This window comes from Lutra lutra, chromosome 10 (assembly GCF_902655055.1).
Source record: "Lutra lutra chromosome 10, mLutLut1.2, whole genome shotgun sequence".
In the NCBI taxonomy this organism is placed as follows: Eukaryota; Metazoa; Chordata; class Mammalia; order Carnivora; family Mustelidae; genus Lutra; species Lutra lutra.
This window is the reverse complement of record NC_062287.1, coordinates 7660937-7680893: the sequence shown is the minus strand read 5'-3', so window position 1 is coordinate 7680893 and position 19957 is coordinate 7660937. Positions and strand designations below refer to the sequence as shown.

The 19957-nt window shown below is 42.8% G+C and overlaps 1 protein-coding gene and 1 long non-coding RNA gene across 8 annotated transcripts in view; one reads left to right on the top strand and one right to left on the bottom strand.

Annotated features, from left to right (window-relative positions):
- LOC125078207 (uncharacterized) overlaps window positions 1-1751 on the bottom strand; it is a 170074-nt gene extending 168323 nt beyond the window's left edge. Inside the window, exon 1 of the long non-coding RNA XR_007120825.1 lies at window positions 1615-1751. This is a non-coding gene — a long non-coding RNA (uncharacterized LOC125078207). The remainder of the gene's footprint in view (window positions 1-1614) is intronic.
- The window catches only part of ARHGAP20 (Rho GTPase activating protein 20), a 121952-nt gene continuing 102578 nt past the window's right edge, over window positions 584-19957 (top strand). The window contains exons 1-3 of one of the 7 annotated variants that reach the window (XM_047690432.1): window positions 897-1211; window positions 11448-11573; window positions 12174-12282. Coding sequence is in view for 1 of the 7 variants with exons in the window: in XM_047690431.1 (XP_047546387.1) it covers window positions 1107-1211 (105 nt within the window). In the remaining 6 variants the exon portion in view is untranslated. Of the gene's footprint in view, window positions 711-896; window positions 1212-1449; window positions 1692-2385; window positions 2508-10911; window positions 11040-11267; window positions 11283-11447; window positions 11574-12173; window positions 12283-19957 lie in introns of those variants that run through there. The other 6 variants (XM_047690433.1, XM_047690435.1, XM_047690434.1 and 3 more) reach the window with 6 other exon arrangements.

Sequence of the window (19957 nt, the reverse complement as noted above, 5' to 3'; positions counted from 1 at the left end):
CCCCTCCCTCTGATTATTCTCTGGCCTTAAAAAAATTTGCCACTATTTGGGCTGTCAGGAAGTTATGCTCTCGGTGCAGATATCTGATAAACACTTCCACATATTGTAGCCTTCTCAACGGCAAAGCCAAATTTCAGAGTCCTCTCTCTTGCCTGCACTTTCCTTAATTGCGCTTTGACGTTTGGAATACCCACGTCTTTGCAGCCGCAGACAGCGGAAACCGCTGGTGCAAATTGTGCAGAGGCTGCTGACCTGCGGCTGCAGAAGCCAACGAGGGCTACCCCAACACGCTCACGTTCGGGATTGCTCCAGAGGTCAGGCGATGCTGGGGGCTTCCCAATGTGCACAGCCGCAGCACCCTGCCATGTGCAGCTCCAACCCGAGACCTCGGGAGTGGGGGCTTGGGGGTCGGGGATGGGGAGTGGGAGTGCGGTCCGGGGTCGGGGGAACCCTTCTGCAGTCCACTGAAAGCGAGGCAGGAATCACCGCAACTACCCGGTTCCGGCTGAGGTCGCCGCGACTGCGCCGCCGCACGCGCTGCCGCGTCGCCGTCCCCCCGCGGGCGCAGCTCGGTCAGGGATGGGGCCGGGTGCGCGTGGGCTGGGCGGCGGGAGAGGCGCGCGACCGTGCCCTAGAGGCCCCCGTTCGTGACACGGGCCGGTGAGCTCCTGCGGGCTGGGCCTGCCTGCCCGGAGTCGCAGGCTGGCAAGGTCAGTCGGTCGCCTGTTCCCTAGCAGATCTCTGCAAACAGAGAAAGACGGCGGGCCCTGCGCGCCGCAGTCCGAAGAAACCGCTAGGAGCGCCGCGGGCCGAGGACGGCGGCCGGGGGCGGGTCCCGGCGCGGGGCGCCCGGCGCGGAGGGGGCGGGCCCGAGGCGGGGCGGGCGGAGGCGCGGACGGGCAGTCGCCGCCGCAATCGCCTGCAGCCTGTGGTGCCGAGCACAGCTGCGGTGCATGGCCCCGACGGGAGGCGCGCCGGCAGCCCGGCTCCCTGCCTGAGCGCCACAGCCGCCTCGGGCCCACGCGTCCTCGCCCCGCCGGCAGGCGTCCCGCGGACATGACTGTGTAGCCTCCTCCTGGGCTGGGATTTGAGGGAAAGTCTTCTTCATGGAAGCGATGTCCCCCCAGCAGGAGACTCTAGGGGGGCAGCCGGGGCGCTCCTCTTCTCTGACAGGCGTGTCTCGGATCGCGGGAGGCCCCGGCACCAAAAAGGTGAGGACGTTGAGCGGCGCCCTGCGCCTGCCGCTGCCACCCCACTCGCCGCGCGCGCCCTCCGCGCCGCCACCGCCGCGCACAAGCCGGCTGCCTCGGGGATTAACGCTCGAGGCTCGCGGCCCGCAGCGCGAGTTCTGGGACGTTCCCGCCTTCCCCGCCCTTACGGCGCCGCGGTCTCCCAAGTCACCCCGAGACCCCCGGGTTTCGCGTCTAGAGTCGTAAACGCTCACGGAGCGGCCCCCACAGGCTCCCTCCCTGTCTCCATCCGCCGCGGGACCGGCGGCCGGGCTCCTCCTTCAGTCGGGGCGCGCGGGCAGGCACTGGGGCCTCGCCTTTCCCCGGCACCCCCCTCGCCGAGGGCTCGGCCCCTGGGTGCCCCCGAGGACCCCCGGGCGCTCACCGTCTGCGGACAGGGTCACCTCCCAAGTCGTCAGGGCCCCTGGCGTCGCCCGGGGCCGGCAACCCGCGCTGAGGAAGGTAGGCGGGCGGGCGGGCTGCGGCTCTCGGCCTCGCACCTGGACGCTGAGGCGCGGCCGCTCAGCGGTTTTTTCTGGTTGGGGGGGGGGGGGGTTTCCTGCGCCGACTCGGCGCTTCCGCCACGACTCTGGGGGCTCAGAGGTGGTGGTCAGACTCGCAGGTGTGTCGGGATGCTCATGGTCCATCCCGCAGGGGCACGGAGGTTGGGTTGAGCTGGAACCGGGCTGGGCGGGGCCGTGGACTGCGGCGGAGGGTCGCGGGGGCCGGGCACAGGGGCCTTCGCCCTGCGGGGTCCCCTGGTCCCCCGGGCCGCTGGGAGGTCGGAGAGGGGCCGGGGCGTGGGCATGGGGCGGCGAGCGTGACCTGTCAGAGCCGGGAGCGGGGACGCAGGCGACAACTTGTAGCGTTCCGTCCCGGTGCACACGGCCGCGGTGCGGCGTGCTGGTGCGGACCGGGCCGGGCGTCTTGGAAAGGGTCCCCTGGGCAATTGCACGTGGCAGAGAGCCGCTGGCCTCTGCAGCCCTGCTGTCTGCCGACTGCATTTGGGGCTTTCTGGCCGTGTCCACTCCTCCTTCACCCACCCACCCCCCCGACCTTCTGCTATTTGGCCCCCTTTTTTTGCCCTGTGTCCTGGTGGTGCCCCTCCAGTTTCTCTGGAAACATACTGGGATTAGAGGGATCACCGAACTCTTCCCTAAGAAATGTCTGGAGGCGCCTTGTTTATATCATGAGAACCTGATGATGGTCCAGACCGCACAGCCTTTCATGCTTCTGCGCACCAGGATCCCGGGTTGGCGAGAGGTCATTTGAGGAGAGGTGAGATGGTGCTCGGAGTATAGAAGGGAATGGGCGCTCCACGGGATCTTGACCCTGTCGCGCGGCCACCTAGGGGTGCCTGTGCACTTGGTGATATATGGGCTGAAGGGCTGGCCGGCCATTGATGTATTGAGGCCGTGGTGTGTCCTTGTCGCTTTTTCCCTTTTGAGATGAGATGCAGGGATAGCTGTGTGTGTGTGAGAGAGAGAGAGAGAGAGAGAGAGAGAGAGAGAGGGAATTCATCAAGCTAGCGCCACATTCGGGAAGGTAAATGAATGTTCGGAGTAATTGACACAGACTTGAAAGCATTTTTTTATTCCTGTAAACTTAAGGAATTGGGAAAAATCAAAGATTGATACTCCTGGGCAGTTCTCTTCCTTTACTAAAGGAAATTAAGCATACTGGCAAAGGACATTTGAGTAGCTTGATCATTTATCAAGTAGTACTTGTCCAATAAATGAAAGATTGCCTCCCATCTTAAGCCATTGTCCTTAAGATGCTGTCCTTCATTATACATCTTAATGGGCTGTCACATTATCACGCCTTTTCCTTCCTTCCTCCCTCCCTTCTTTCCCTCCCTCCTTCCTTCCTTTCTCTTTATCTCTTTCTTTCTTTCTTTTCAAAGGAAATAGATTTTGCCAATCTGGGCATTCTGTAGCTTTTTACTACCTTTGGGGCAAAGACGAGGTTGAAGAACTTTTTTCTTTTAATATTTTTTTAGATAAAAGTGCATCTCATTTTAAATATTAGCAGGCATGCCTTGATTTCAGACCTCCATATTAGGAATAGAAAGTAATTATAATAAAAAATGTTTCCAAACTGTAGTTCATGGAATCATTGTCATTTACACTTTTACGGACACTAGTCTTCAGGTAAGCCAAATACTCAACAGACTCATCTTTATGTTCTGTTTTGCCCTTTTGGTGTTTGGTAGTTTAGTGAGTCATGAGACTTATTTCTTAAAAAGTCTACTGTGTGATTGTACTGTGTGTTATAGTGTTAATTACCAAGGTGTAGATCAATGTTTAAATTGCCAGTTACAATCAAAATTATAAAAAAATTAAATGGAAAAAGAAATCCTAGCAAATTAGTAATAGTGAGAACAGTTTTGTATTACTTCTTTTTCTCTGTTTCATATATGTATTTTGGGTAGTGATATAAAACGTGTTTTGTTTTTTTTTTTTTTTTTTTTCTGAATGATCTGAATTTTTAAAGACAAGTTCATTGGCCAGATCACTATATGGAGTCAGTTCATCTGGCTTTTAGTTCTAGTTCTATTACTGTCTTGATGATCTTGAGGAAATCACTTGACTTGTTTCAGTTTCCTCATTTGTAAAATGGGAATCAGAGGGATAATGCTTGCAGAAAGTGCTTTGAAAAGTATATAGATGACCATTACTTCTTTCATTCTATGAAAACAAGGTGATCTTTAATAGAAAAAGCAAGACAGTAGCATCTTTCAAGCTAGTCATCCTGAGAGACTGTTAATCCAGTAGTACCGCCATTGCCTCTACTGTAGTTCATATTCCCAGAAATTACTGTTAAAGAAGCAATTGCATACAATGTGGTGAAATTTGGAGTGCGATGACCCAGGTTCAAATCTTCACTGTGTTGGTCCTATTTTTCTGACCGTAACCTTAACCTTCAGTTTCCTATTTCTAAAATGAACGTAACAGTAGTACCTATCTATTCAAGATTGTTGGGAGTACTAAATGTGAAATTGAGTGAATACCGTCATATAATAAGCACTCAGTAAGTATTAGCTCTTACTTTTTGTAGTTTCTCCCATATTTGTGGTTCATACTGTTGTCCCACTTGTTCAAGCTAAAATCTGGGATTCATTTTTGACTCCTTCATTTCCTTACTCTACCACAACCATCAGAAAGGCCAGTCAGCTATTCACAACATAACTTTAATTTCTTCACTTCCTCTCTACTGCTGCCACTGTAGCCCAAGCCAGCCCACCACCATCTCTCACTTGTAACTTTCCAGAAAGTCTCTAACTTGTCTAACACCTTTTTTGCTCTTCCCTGGCCCAGTTTCCACTTAGCAGCACCCGAGTGATCTGTAAAAATGTAATCTGATCATATTGCTGTCTTCCTTAAAATCCTATAGTGGCTTTCCATCATACTTAGATAAAATTCAGATGTCTTTTCTTAGCCTTCTCTATTTCTCCAGTCTTATCTGCCTTTTCCACCTTGTGTATTCTCCAGCCACATGGGCCTTAGGTCTTCCAATTCATTCCTATTCTGAGGCCTTGGGTGTTGCCCTTCCCTCGGCTGCTGCCACAGGTCTTTGCAGTGTTGTCTCACTCATGTTCAGATGTCTGGTCCTCTCAGAGGTCTGTCCTGACTACCGAAGTGGAAGTGGCTGCCCTCAGTCATGCTCCATACCTCTGTTTTATTTTCATCTTAGCATTCATCCTTGCCTCTTTTCTTATTTACTTCTCATGTGACCTGAACCCTTTGGCAGATTGTGAAAACCGTGAGAATTGGGATCTTATCTTCTGTATTGTTGAAGGCTGCCTCTCTAGTGCTTAAGACAGTGCACATGTGAGGTACTCAATAAACACTGGTTGGGTTATACAGCAGTGAACAGGACAGATGTAGCCCGTGTTCAGAGTGTTTGATTTAGACCAGAATCAGCAAATCTTTTCTTAAAGGGCCAGATAGTAAATAATCTAGGTTTGTAGACCATAAGGTCTCTATTGCAACTACCCACTTTGCCCTGGTAGCGCTGTAGCAGCCACTGGCAGTATGTAAATGACGGGCATAGCTGTATTCCAGTAAAACTGGGTTTAGAAAAACAGGCAGTGTGGTCCCTGGCATGTAGTTTGCCTACTCCCTGGTTTAGAGCATTGCTGCCTACTAGAAATTTCTGTGCTGATGGTACTGCTCTTTATCTACAATGTCCAGTCTGATAGCCACTAGCTACATGTGGCTATTGAGCCCTCGACATGTGGCTGGTACAACTGAGGATCAAAAACATTTTGAACAGCTCCACTGAGGTATAATTGACATACAGGAAACTGTACATATTTGAGGACTATAAATCTGTAAGCTTTGGCACATGTATACGCTTATGAAACCATTGCAGTCAAGAGAATGAACATACTTATAATCTCCCAAAGTTTATGTCCCTCACAAATCGCTTGGTTTGTTCCCCATTCCTAGGCAAACACTCGTCTGTTTTTTGTCACTGTAGATTATTTTTCATTTTCAAGAATTATGTATAAATAGAATTATACTATGTATTTTTTTCTAACATCTTTAATTCAATATAATTATTTTAAGATTCCTTCATGTTTTTGCATCTGTCAGTGGTTCATTTCATTGCTGAGTAGTATTCCATCATGCAGAGAAGCTGCAGTTTGTTTATCCATTCACCTATTAGTGGATATTTGGGTTGTTTCCAGGTTTTGGCTACTACACATAAAGTTGCTGTGAACATTCATGTATAAGTCTTTGTATGGACCTACACTTTCATTTCTTTTGGGTAAACACTTAGGCGTTGAATGGCTGGGTCCTATTTTAGCCATAATTTTAACTTTTTAAGAAACTACCCAGTTGTTTTCCAAAGTGGTTTTATATTCTTACCAACAGTGTATGAATCCAATTTCTCCACATCTTCACCCACACATACTATCTTTTTGATTCTAGCCATCTTAGAGGGAATAATATGGTATTTCACTGTGGCTTTGATTTGCATTTTCCTAATGACTCGTGATGTTGAGCGTCTTTTTATGTGCTTATCATCCATGTGTTATGTTTAGTGAAGTTCCGATTCAAATATTTTGCCCAAATTTAGTTGGATTTTTGTTTTTATATTATTGAGTTTTGAGAGTTATTTGTGTATTCTGATTCAAGTTCTTTGTCATTTATGTGATTTACAAATATTTTCTCCCATTACATGGCTGCTCATTTTATTCTTTTAACAGTGTTTTTCAAGGAACAGAGTTCTCAATTTTGATGAAATCTAATTCATCATTTTTTTCTGTAATTTTACTTCATTATAATTTATTTGAATATAAATTTAAGTTGCCACAGGTGTCTATTGGATACTATACTGGACAGTACAGGTTGAGAGAAAGAGACAAAAGCAATAATAACAAGAATTAATAAATGGTGATAACTATTATTAAAAAAACAAACATGGATATGGAGCTAGGCCACTCTGGCATTAAGGTTTCAGGGAAGGCCTCTTTTAAGTGAGGCTTTACTCTTTTATGAGTAGGAACAATTATTCAAAGATCCTGTGGTAGGAAAGAACATGATATGTTGGAGGAGCCAGTATGTAGAGGCTGTATAAGAAGCTATTCTCTTACTATGGACTCTGAAAAACGATCTGAGAATTTTGAAGGGGTGGGGGGTGGGAGGTTGGGGACACCAGGTGGTGGGTATTGTAGAGGGCACGGATTGCATGGAGCACTGGGTGTGGTGCAAAAATAATGAATATTGTTATGCTGAAAAAATAAAAAAATTAAAATTGGGGAAAAAAAAAAGAAGCTATTCTCTTTATTTTGTAGCTACATTTAGTATTTTAACCTGAAACAGAATCACTTACCTGGTTCATACACATTTATTCACTAGTCAGACGATTTGATTATTTCTAGAAATCAAGGATTTTCTGTCACTTAGACTCTTCAGAATAATATACAATAGGTTTGTATAGTAATTTCTAAAAATGTGGTTCTAAAAGATAATAGGAGCATATACATAATGCTTCTGGATAATGCATTCTGGAGAGAATTCTGGATTAATCCTTCTGGTTAATGTATCCTTGAGGATATCCACATTTGGATAGAAGAATTTTTATAAAATGAAATGGAAGCACGTGTTAGAGTAATTTTGGTTAGGAATCATTTGTGCATTACTCAAGCACTCTGACCCTTTGGTTTCCATACTAGTTGAAAACTTCTTGAGTAAGATGGTTGTTGGGATAGGGAAGAAAGACTTATAGGCACAGAAAGTCAGTTGGAGCAAAGGGATTTTAAAATAGCTCCAACGTATTAAAATGTAGCAGCTGTTGTTGAGCACTTCATTCTGTCTTGTCTTTGTGCACTCTCTGGGTCCAAACCTGTTTATAGCAGCTCGTGGTAGATCACCCCCAAGAGCCAACTTTGGCCACGTGTGTGTATCTTATGCTGGGGTTTGAATGAAACATCTTGGAGTGTAAGCTTTGGTTTTACTCTATAATACTGAGAAAATATTATGCCTGCGGATAAACCAGTATTTTCCTGAATTCTTTTTTTGTGTTATTCACAAAGTGAATTGATAAAATCAGTACATTATTTGTTTTGTCTCAGAGGAGTCTGAAATTACCAAAATCTGAATTAGATTAATCAGAAATTGCCTGTGTTATCACTGGTGTGATCCCCAAACTTGTGAGTGTACTTTGTCTCTTTGTCTGTAAAATGGTGGTGATAATCCATATCTTGTATAGTTCACACGTTGTTTCTTATGGGTCAGAAGAAGAAAGTATATTCTGCACTCATAGGTACAGAAGCCAATTAGTTATCTTTTACCAGGTGAAAGGAGGTGTAAAGCAATAAAAAGAGTTTTATTTCTTTGAATTTGATAAGAGAACATTTACATGCAAATGAATGGATGCTATCTGTCTCATTCAGCTCAGGCTGCCATAACAAAATGCCCTAAATTGGGTGGTTTAAACATCAGATGTTGATTTCTTACAGTTCTGGAGGCTATGGATTCCTATGATCTGGGCTGCCAGCCAGTTCAGTTCCTGGTTGAGGGTTCACTTGGCTTGTGGTTGGCCGTCCTCTTTCTGTGTCTCCATGGGAGTGGGAGGAGAAGTAGGAAAAGGAGAGGAGAGGGAGAGAGGTAGAGATGGAACTAGATACTTCTGTTCTCTTATAAGGGCACTAATCTCATCATAGGGGCCTCTCTTTCATGACCTCATGCAAACCTAAATCACCTCCCAAAGACCCCCACCTCCTAATACCATGCATTGGAAATTAGACCTTCAGCATATGAATTTGGGGGGACATAGGCATTAGTCCATAACACTATGCTCCAAAGTAGTCATCCTTGAAGGTAATAAATATCAAATAAGATAGAAATTTGAACAGAAAGATAAGAATTTAATGTTTATAATTTACAGGATAATAAAAGGAAATTTTAAAACCTCTTTAAAGTGAATACCTAACTATATATAATACACATCAATTATATGAGGTAAGTATTATTAAGTTATTTCTACAGAAGAGGGGACTGAGCCCTGCCAAGGCCACATGTAGTAAGCAGTAAAGCTAGAATTTTGACCAGATCTTCCAAATCTATTTCTTTTTCTAACTGGATTATAGATGCTTTGTTACTATTTATAACATAAGGTATAATAGAGAGTAGGTTTGAATTCCATATAACCAGCTGAAAAAAGCACATTTGAGAGGTTTTTCTCCTGAGAGGTAATTTTCTTCTTTGGAGAGCAGAATCTCTACTTTCTCCATCTACCATTGAATGATAGGTTCACAGCTGCCATTAGGTAGATTTTAGGTAACTGCCTTAGTCAGGGTTCTCCAGAGAAATAGACCAATGACGGTCCTGTGATCTGCCATCTGTAAGTCGAAGACCCAGGAAAGCTGGTCATTCAGTTCACCCCCATCTTTTCCTGAGGAAAGGTGAGATGAGATGTCCCAGCTCAACAGTGAGGCAGGAAAAAAGGGGCAAATTTCTCCTTCCTCTACTCTGTTCTGTGAAGGCCCTCAAGAGATCGACTGATGCCTACCTGCTTTGGGGAGGACCATCTGCCTTATTAAATCCAGTGATATAAATGGTAATCTCATTCAGAAATACCTCACAGACACACCTAGAAATGTTTAATCTGGGCACCTTGTGGACAGCCATGTTGATCAATAAAATTAATCATCACAGTAAATGTTAACTAATAGTGACAATAAATGACACAATCATTGGTCTGATTACCTTGGAAATGTGTGACTTTTATGCCTTGGTATCTGTCATTTTCAGAAGTTTTATATAAGGCACTCATCATACTTCTGGAGTTCCTTAGCCAGGTCTACTTTCCAGGCTGATATCTCAGTCTTACTTGCTGTCAGAAAGCTCAGCATCTTCCACAAACTTACAGAATTGTATTTCAAAGTTACATGTGGGTGCATTGAATTCTGTGCCTCTCTGGACAGTCACGTGTTTGGCACACCCAGTTGAAACTCTCTCAATTCAGAAAACATTTTATGTCATGAATCCTGAGTGTAGGGAAAAACTCTTGTTTCCATAGTTATTTTTACTTACAATGTGAACACAACAGTGCATGTTAACATGGCAAAAGAAAAATTAATTTATGACTCTAACATTCATGTGTTAGAATAAATTGTTTTTTTTTTTAAGATTTTATTTATTTGACAGAGAGACACACTCAGAGAGGGAACACAAGCAGAGGGAGTGGGAGAAAGAGAAGCAGGCTTCCCGTGGAGCAAGGAGCCCAATGTGGGGTTCCATCCTAGGACCCTGGGATCATGACCAGAGCTGAAGGCAGATGCTTAACACCTGGGCCACCCAGGAACCCCTAAATTGTATTTTTTATAAAACAAAACTTAAGGACAACCTTATTTTTACACATTTGTATAAAAAGTAATTATCAATTTAAAGTAAAATAGTTAAAATAGAGAATTGCAACTTAGAGACTGAAAATTCACAAGTCACAGATACTAAATAGTGCACTTGTTGCTCTCGGTTCCAAGTGAAGATGTCTGTGAAACAATTTGTCACTCTTTGTGATTTCACCATTGTCCCAGGTTATGACCCGGGGAAAGGTCTGCTCAGAAGGCAATTCCTGCCCCCCTCCCCCACAGTGTTCCGTAGACTGGGAGAGGTGACACAGCGTGATGGCACCTACAGTAAAGGAGACTTCAGTAACTGAGGTGTCTGAATCCTTTCAAAGTTCTTATCTTGTCATCCAGGACTTGTGGCTGTTCTTTTCAAAGTAAAGACATCTTTAGAACAACTCAACAAAAATATGTGATTATAAAGCTTGCCTTCCTAGAAGGTATTAGTAGCTGAAAATATACTAGATTTCAATTTAAATGGCCACTAATACAGGTTTGTAAACTAAAATATCACAGAAATAAATGGATATATAACTAACCCGAAGTTTATGTATGCATATGTATACGCACTTAGACGTACATACACTTGTATACACAGTGCTTGAAGAAATGTATGTGTATTTTGTTACTGTGATTCATTGGAGTTTCATGACTAGTACCTCTCTCATCCCCAGAGCATTTGGCAAAAACCTCTGTTACGGACTGAATGTGCCCTCTCTGCAAACTCACGCTGAAGTCCTGATCCCCTGGGTTAGATGAGGTCATGAGGGCAGAATCCCCATGATGAGATTAGTGCCCTTAAAAGAGACCAGAGAGTTTACTCTTCTGTCTCTGTCCCCCCTGTGAGGAGGATACAGCTGGCAGGCAGCTGGCTACAGATGCAAAAGAAGGTCTCACCAAGAACTGAATCTGCTGCCACCTTAACTTTGGACTTGCCAGCCCCCAAAACTGTGAATACCGGGTGTCTAGATGTCTGTGGTTTGGTTTGCACAGTCTGTTTGTTATGGTAGCCGGGGCGCACTACCTCTGAAAGACAGTTTCATTGAGGGGAAAGCTTGCTCTCCCACTTGGTATCCTAAGTGTTGGAGATCTCAGGGACTGTGATGTTCCTGGTGTGTGCACAGAGCCCGCAGGCTGGATGCTCAGTTTGGTATTGGCAACTGCAGCCGTTTCTGAAGCAGCTTTGGATGGGGGTGAGGGTTAGCCTTTGTTTACTTACGGAGGACTTAGCTACAGTGTGGGAGGCTTGAAAGGGAGCAGAGGAAACTGCCTTCTGTCAGCCACCAATAACGGGGCTTGCAGGCAACACAGCCCAGTTTATTTTATAATTTTGTTTCAGTCTGAATTTCTTTATCTAGGACAAGTTTAGATTAGGAACATCCGACCAACAGCAGAAACAGTCCTATCAGCACCGTTTGTTGGTGCCGTGCTGAGCAGCCTTGACCTCGTTTTGACAGACAGCTGTCCCATGGCACAACTGAAAGGTAAAACCTATTTCTGGATGTTTGTTCACATGTGTGCGGACTCTGAAAATGGAATGCGTGTGTGCCCACATCAGCTCACATTTCAAAGATGTGGAAAACCCAGCTGCTCTGTGGCCTTTTGCTTTCCTTGTTTACCTGGATCCTAATTTACACCTAGGCGAGAATCTGTATTTCCTCTTCTACCCCTGCATTGACCCCCTGGAACCTTGGCTTTGGCAGTAGTCTTTGCTAGGTTAGACTACATCTGAATCTGGATAGATGTGGGCCTGTTTTCCATCCTCATTTTATACATTGTTTTTTTACAATTATGGCTTCTGAGTTTGATGACCATACCCTCCTCTCTGCATGAGGAAGGGGAGAGGGTGCTGCAAGGCAGGGCTTCCCAACCATTAGAGATGTCTCTGCTACAGTCACCCCCTCGGCTGCTAGGCAGGCAGGCAGCTACCAGGGCAGCCAGAGAGCCTCTGTTTAGCAGAGTGTGCCGTGGATGTGTAAATCCTATCCCCTTGTCGGGGCCATGATGAGAGTAATGTTGTGAAGCCCCGCCTTGTAAGGGATTATTAGGGACAGGGCATTGGTGATTGACCCTGTCTACTCCAGGGTGCTGCTGAAAAGGAATCGTGACCAGACGTTGAAACTGGGCGCTTGGCCAAAGAAGAAAGTCCAGCCAACTTCAAGGCCCACAGTGATACTCCAGAAGCCTGCACAGGTCAGGTGGAGACAGAGGAACAAAGCATAATGTATAAGGGCAAGTCTGCTCTCCTCGTGTTTATTTATGTGCCGTACTTGTGTGCTCCAGAGCCTCACTCCATATTTCACACTACCACGGTGTTTTCCACATAATCTTACTCTGTTCTTTGAGCTAGGTTGGCTCTGTCATCTTACAGAGAGGGCTCAGAAGTGAAGTGCTAGAACCAGGGTGCAGAATTTAGGTCCAAGGCCTCCTAGCCCAGTGCCCGTTCTCCTATGTTACATAGATTCTCGTGTTTATTGTTTTATTTCAAAATGGTTATCTCATAGAAAGAAGAACGACAGAAAAAAGTAAAAATATTTCTTTCTTAATCTCAGAAAAGAATTTATATCCTTCTACTACGGTCTGGTGTGATGACATTTGTGTTAATGAAATGCTCAAATTGATTCTGGATGGGATGACTGTGAGGAAATAGAGGATCACACACATCCCAGACCGAAGTGACAGTAGTGAGAAGCTTCAGCTCACCCAGTGGCCAAAACCTGGTTGTGACAATAGGACGTAGAAGCAAGGTGCAAGGCTAAAACTAATTTTCTTGTTTTCTTGCAGAGCCAGTGTCCCTGAAGTGTGTCTCCACAAATTAAATACTGCAGATGTTTCGGGAAGACAAGAAAGAAACAGCTATTGCTTACAAAATTGTATAGACTAGCCACAAAAGGGTTAATGGTTACATTTGAATAAGCTAATTTGTAAATTTGATTAATTTTTTTTCTAGCCTTGAAACTTGAATTCTGTAAAAGCTTTCCTCAAAGCCCTCATTTTACTGCTATGCTAATTTTAAATGTTTGGAAGTGACTTCAGCACAGTTGACTTAAATTCAGCTGAAGTGCTTAGATGTTTTTCTTCATGAAGTGACTGTAACAGAAGAAAGTATGAAAAATTGCAGTGCACCTGACTTAAATCTTTTATCCATTTCCTTTCATTTGACAGGCATTCTTTTCCTATAATCTCTGAAAATTAGGAATGACCAGATACAGAATGATTCAGAGGTTCCAAAAATAGTACTGTATCTCTTGGTTAATATGCAGTTAACTTCTAATGAGAGACTACCTACAGGTTTTTATGTAAACAGTGTTTTCTGAGTTGTTGAAAATAAAAGACAAAAAATATTTTTCTTCAGTTACCTGTCTATAGTTTCACTTTCCTACATAGGCACACTCGTATCACCACCTTAAACTCTCAAGATATGGGCAGTGTTAATTCACTGACTTAATCCACTGCTACTGAAAATTTACTATGTGAAAATGGTGAGGCTAGGCCACAGGCGAGGATTGATGGGCCTATTACTCAGACCTCTGAGGAATTCAAATGGGGAGCCGCACACGCATTTCATACAAAAACATCATGGACAAAAAGCAAATAATTTTCATTTACTTGTATTGTACCATGATGATTATTATACACATAAAGAAAATTATGACTCTTGGCTGTGAGCCAATTTGCTGGGATGGAACCCAGTGGCTTTGTAGTTTGGTATTTAGCTCTTTATTTTCTTTTTCACAGCTTTACTGAGATATAATTCACATGGCATGGTATATTCAGAGACTTGTGCATCTGTTGTCACAGTCGATTTCAGAATATTTTCATTACCGAAAAAGAAATGCCACACCCCTTCATCATCATGTCCCAGTCGCCTTATCACCCCAGACTCTGGGCATACACTAATCTGCTTTAAGTTTCTGTAGACTTGTTCACTCTGAATGTTTCATGTAAATGGGACCATAATAACATGTGGTCCTTTGGGACTGACTTCTTTTAATAAGCACAATGTTTTCAGGATTCATCAGTGTTGTTACACATGTCAGTGTGTCTTTTATGGCCAAGTAATTCTCCATGGTATGGATATACCACAATGTATTTATTCATTCATCAGTTGATGGACATTGGGCTTGTTTTCCACTTTTTAACTCTTATAAACAGTGCTGCTGTGAACATTCACGTGCATGTTTTTCTCTGGACATGTGTTCATTTTTCTTGTTTATGTACCTGGGAGGGAATGTAGGATCCTATGTAACTCTGTGTTTAGCAGTTTGCAGAACTTCTGAACTAGGTCCCAAAGTGACAGCACCATTTGACATTCCCACTAGCAGTTTATGAGAGTTGAGTAGATCCGCATCTTTGCTGGCACTTCCTATGTCTTTTTTATTATCGTCATCCTGATGAGTATAAAGTCACATTTCCGGGCTTTGATTTGAATTTCCCTGATGGCTAATGATGTTGAGCATCTTCTCTTGCGCTTATTGGCTGCCTGTGTATCTTCTTTAGAGAACTGTCCATTCAGGGCCTTTGCCCATTTAAAATCTGGCTTATTTATTTAATTGTGACAATTCAATAACAATTCTTTCTATACAAATCTTTTATCAAATAGATAACCCACAGAATAGAAGAAAATTTCTGTAAATTTTCTTTTTACTTTCCTAATAGCACCCTTTGAAGCATAGAAGTTTTTAATCTTGACAGAGTCCAATTTATATGTTCTTTTTCTTTCATTGCTTGTGCTTTTGGTGTCATATCTAAGAAACCATTGCCTACTCCAAGGTCACAAATGGTCTGCCTATGGTTTTTTTTTCTTATTTTTTTTTTTAATTTCATATCTTGCTTTTAGATCTTTGATTCATGTTGAGTTAATTTTTATATATGGTATGAGATAGGAGTACAACTTAATTCTTTTGCATGTTGATATCCAGGTGTCCCTGCACCATTTGTTGGCAGGTAATTAACTTTAATCATCAAATATTTACCTGTAGTTCAAAGTAGTAAATGAGCACTATGTTAGAAGATGTAATCTGCAGTATACAAGGATGACTCTTCCCCATCCGGTTCCATAGCAATGCTTACATTTCCTTAATAACAGCATTCCAGTGGAGCCCCTGAAAGGTTTGTATGGGGACAGTGATACAGATATGGAGGATAGTGGATTTTAAAATTCACATACACCTTCACTTACTGAGTATATAGTTTGTACCAGGCATCGTGCTAGGCTTTGGGAATACAAAGAGACACTTACTATAGCAGAATTCCAGTAAATAACTATTAAAGGACTGGAGAAATTTGGAAAGAAGTTACAGTCCCTGCTCTCTAGAAATGGGCAGAAAGATAAATAATATAATATGAAATGCTATAACTGAGCCATAATATGCGAAGCAAGTTTGGAACACAGGGAATTGAACATATAATGAGTATAACTGATTAAAGAAGAGTCAAAGTGGAAAGCAACTTGCAGATTAGCTGGTAATATTCCAGCAATTTAGCCATTATTGAAATATTTTTTAAAAATTAATTATAGGCATTCAGTTCTCATTTTCAATTATGACCTCTATTTTACTTTTTGGCAGAATAGGACTTTGCCTTTATTACTGAATGTAACTGCAGAAGAGACAGCTTAGAAAATCCAAGATCTAATGACTTTCTTCTGTTCATCTTATACTTCCCTAATAAATTACTGTTAGTAAAAACACAGCCATTTTTAAAATGTAATCACATTTATTCCCTTTTACAGCTTCTTCCAAGGTCCTCTTTATCTTTCCCAATTGGAAATGGAGGGGTAAATAAATGCTACTTCATGTTTGCTTTTAGCTCATAAAAATTCTTGTTTAGTTTTTTGGGCCCTTGAAGACTAGGTAAGTGGTGCGATATCAAGAAAATCGTTACCTAAAGTTCAATGCAATTAATTATTTAACCTATTATGTAGTTTGTCAATTTAGGAAAAAATAGATTACTAGGGCACCTGGGTGGCTCAGCTAAGCATTGTGCTCTTTCTTGATTGGCTCAGGTCATGGTCTCAGGGTCGTGAGATCGAGCCCTGCTTCAGGTTCCGCACTGAGCATGGAGCCTGCTTGAGGTTCTCTCTCTCCCTCTCCCTTTGCCCCTCTCCCTTTTCTTCCTCCTCTTTCCCTCTCTTAAAAAAAAAAAAAAGAAGAAGAAGAAGAAGAAAACAGATGATCTCTTTAAAAATATTCAATTCCAGAATGGCATCTAGTATTTGTGGGGTCATCTAGCTGTGAACATCAAGCATGTGGGCATTCTGAAAATTCATACTGTACGTTGTGATTTTTAAGCTAACAACAACAACAAAAAGCACTGTTTTAAACCTAGCCTCTGTTCCCTGTGAGGCAAAGAATCATAGTTTTTACTGTCATTGAACAACTGAAATGTGTTGGTGCTAGTATAGGCGTAGCCTCAACCTGCCCTGACAAGCTTACGCGGTAATCTATTTGTAGAGGAATCAATAGTCTCTATTTTCAGGCATTGTATTTCACATAGTTGTTATAAACAAAGATGAAAATCCAAGTCTTTATTGCCTGAGAACAGATTCTTTGATAGATACATGAATTTGTTTTGAAGTCACCATTGCCCCTTTGTTTTGCTATGCTTTTGAACAAAAGAAAGAGTTCTGTATAATTTTAATGAATTGACACCTAAATCTGTTTATTAAGCTCCTATTATATTGCCCATGTTTAATATTTCTTTTTTTTTTTTTTTTTTTTTTTTTTTTTTTTTAGAGAGACAGAAAGCACTGGGGGGAGGAGTGGAAGCAGGGGTAGAGGCAGAGAGAGAATCTTAAGCAGGCTCCACACCTGGTATGGAGCCCAACCTAGGGCTTGATCTCACCACCCTGAGATCATGACCTGAGCTGAAATCAAGAGTCCGAAGCTTAACCACTAAACCACCCAGGTGCTGCTAAGACTTTTAATTACTTACAGGAAGAATGAATCCTGTGAATCTTTTTTTTTTTTTTTTTTTTTAAAGATTTTATTTATTTATTTGACAGACAGAGATCACAAGTAGGCAGAGAGGCAGGTAGAGAGAGAGAGGTGGAGGCAGGCTCCCTGCGGAGCAGAGAGCCCGATGCGGGGCTCGATCCCAGGACCCTGGGATCATGACCTGAGCTGAAGGCAGAGGCTTAACCCACTGAGCTACCCAGGTGCCCCAAATCCTGTGAATCTTAAATTGGCAAATATAATGTTTATTTTCTTGCATATCTAGGGTAAATCCTTGCTAGACATTTAACATGAGAATATCAGAAATAGAAGGGATCTATAAGAGACTGTGCAGTCCAAATTTTCTAATTTTCTAGATTAGAAAATGAAAGTCCAGAGAAGTGACTAAATTGTGTTGGGTTGCATATCTCAATAGTGATGAGAATTACTACAAACAGTAGGATCTCAAATAAAAATAACATTCTTCCAGTTGTTTGATTATCTTCTGTAGCCCATGAATCCACTAGATGAGGTAGATGCACTCTACATTTGACTCCTTGTACATCTGATTATTTTGTAACTAAGGAAACATGGTCTAATTACTGTGGATATGGACCCCTGCGTTAGGTGTCCATGAGAAACTCCTATTTTAAAAGCACTTTTACAAAAGAAGATTGGTCACCCTTATTTGATTATTCATTCTCATGTTTAACAGCCATCGCTCTCAGGAAGATTTCTTTATGTCAAAGGTTTCAACCCATGAATCCCTAAGGAATCCATGTTATGCAGGTCTCTGAACCCCTTGAAATTATGTGTGCAATGTAATTCACAGCTTTTTAAGATTTTTCAGAGAACCACTACCCAAGATCAATGTGGTTTCTTAGTCTACAGTTTAGCAACAATTCTTTTTGTGTTCTCTTCCTTGAAAGACACTTTCTATCATCCATATTATGACCTGGCATTAATTTGACGATTATTTCTCCTTCCAAATGAAGAACTTCAGATCATATTAACTTTTCTCACAGACTCCTCTTTCCCCAACACTTTCAATCCTATTTATGGCTGTCTTTTGAACATTTCTAAATTCTTCGTAAACCTGAAGGGTGAGGAGGGCAGAATTGGAAATCCTGTATGAATGAAGCTTCAGTGAGGAGCGTGGTGTCAGAGGGTTAGAGGCCGCAGAAGCAAGGCTGCTGAGATAGATCCAGGAATGTGGTTCCACTAAGGAGACTAGGCACACCCTAGTCTAGCTCAAAATGGAGGGTAAGGAGCCCAGGTAAGACTTAAAGGATTCAGCACCTTTCAAAGTTCAAAGCATAGTAAATAGATGCTGAAAAAAGGGAGTCCAGAGGATTGGAGGTAGGAATCTAGCCCAGAGCCAAAAGTGAAACAGAATCCTCCGAATATGTGCCTGTGAACAAACTGCCATCCTTCTGAGTAAAATCAGTCTTTCACTGTTGAGCGTCTTCACATGGGGACAGGCCACTGGACCTTGCAGTGCAAGTACTTGTCTCCCAGATTTTCCTTCCTCCCCCCGCCACCTCTGCAGTCACACTAGCCTCAGAATGGTGGATTCAGGAGAGTTATGTTCCCAAGAGATGTGAGTAATGGCAACAGTGGCAAGGAGCTGGCAAGCTGTAAGATATAATGTAGGTTACCAAAATCACAGACTTTTCTGGGAATCTGATGAAAACTGTGGGCTTTTTCTCCAGAAAGAAGGCATAAGTACCTATCGTGTAAACAAGAAAGGTATACAATTTAACCTTCCCTAAAACTCATTCCTGGTGAATAATTCCTGATTGAGAAGTATGGTATTATCTATTTCTCACCCATTTACTTCCTGTCTTTTATTCATGGTTTATGTAATTATGTCCGTTGCTTCTGAGCGATACTAAGGAGGTTCAAGTGAGCATATAGTTTCCACATGTGAGCCAAAAGATTAAGGTGGGAACAGCAACACTGAGGCAGGACGGTAACCATGGAAAGATCCTGAGGACATGGTGAATTTGGGGGATAAGAATTGTACCAAAGAAGTCCTGTATCCCTTTCTCACTAGATGATTATTCCCTTGTTCCTGTGCTAGGATCTAGGTTTGATTTTACTAGAAACAGTTCCTTTATGAATAATGTAATGAGGTATACTGATCCTGAACCAGTTAGTTTTCTGTGGCTCCTCCTAAAGCAGCACCCAGTTCCCAAGATGGCTGGCCTAGGCCCTCCAGCGGCCGGGGAGACCTCTGGCCAGGATTAGGTGAGAGGATAGAGCAGGAAGGACGGCCACAGCCTGGACATCACTCCTGCCCGTTAAGGAGCAAATTGCTGGTTTCACTCATTAGTTTCCAGCGGCAGGCCCATGGACTCTGTCTAGAATTGTTAAATATGTAAGACTGAATGTAGAGAGTGATTATCTGGATCATCCGAGTTGAATAAATCTCCATTTACCAAAAATTATATAAATATTGTTTGAAACAAAGTTCTTGAAATATAGTTAAGCCTATGTTTATATACCACTAAGAAAAAGAAAAAAAAAATGGCCTTTTTGGTCTTTTTTTTAAGTTACAGCAAAAAAAAAATTCCGTTTGGAAGATGGGATCCCTAAATGTGTAAATATTTAAGTCTATTAAATGTGTAAGAATCTAGTTTCTTTTGCTGTAATGGTTTTATTTTTTTCTTTTTTCTGACTTTACTTGATCTCTTCAAATCCCGACTTTCCTTGAGGCCTAGTTTGGGGCCTGTCCTGCCTATGAAAGAGAGACAATAGAGCTACTCAGATGGCATTTTGGAGTATAAGTGAGATTCTCCAGTCCTGCCTTTGGCAGAGGGGCTGGAACATAGTAAGCAATTTATCTATTAGCTACAGTTGATGCTAATGGGTGTGATACTACTTTTCCCAAATACTCTGATCAATATTTAACCTCCTCATTTTATGGCCAT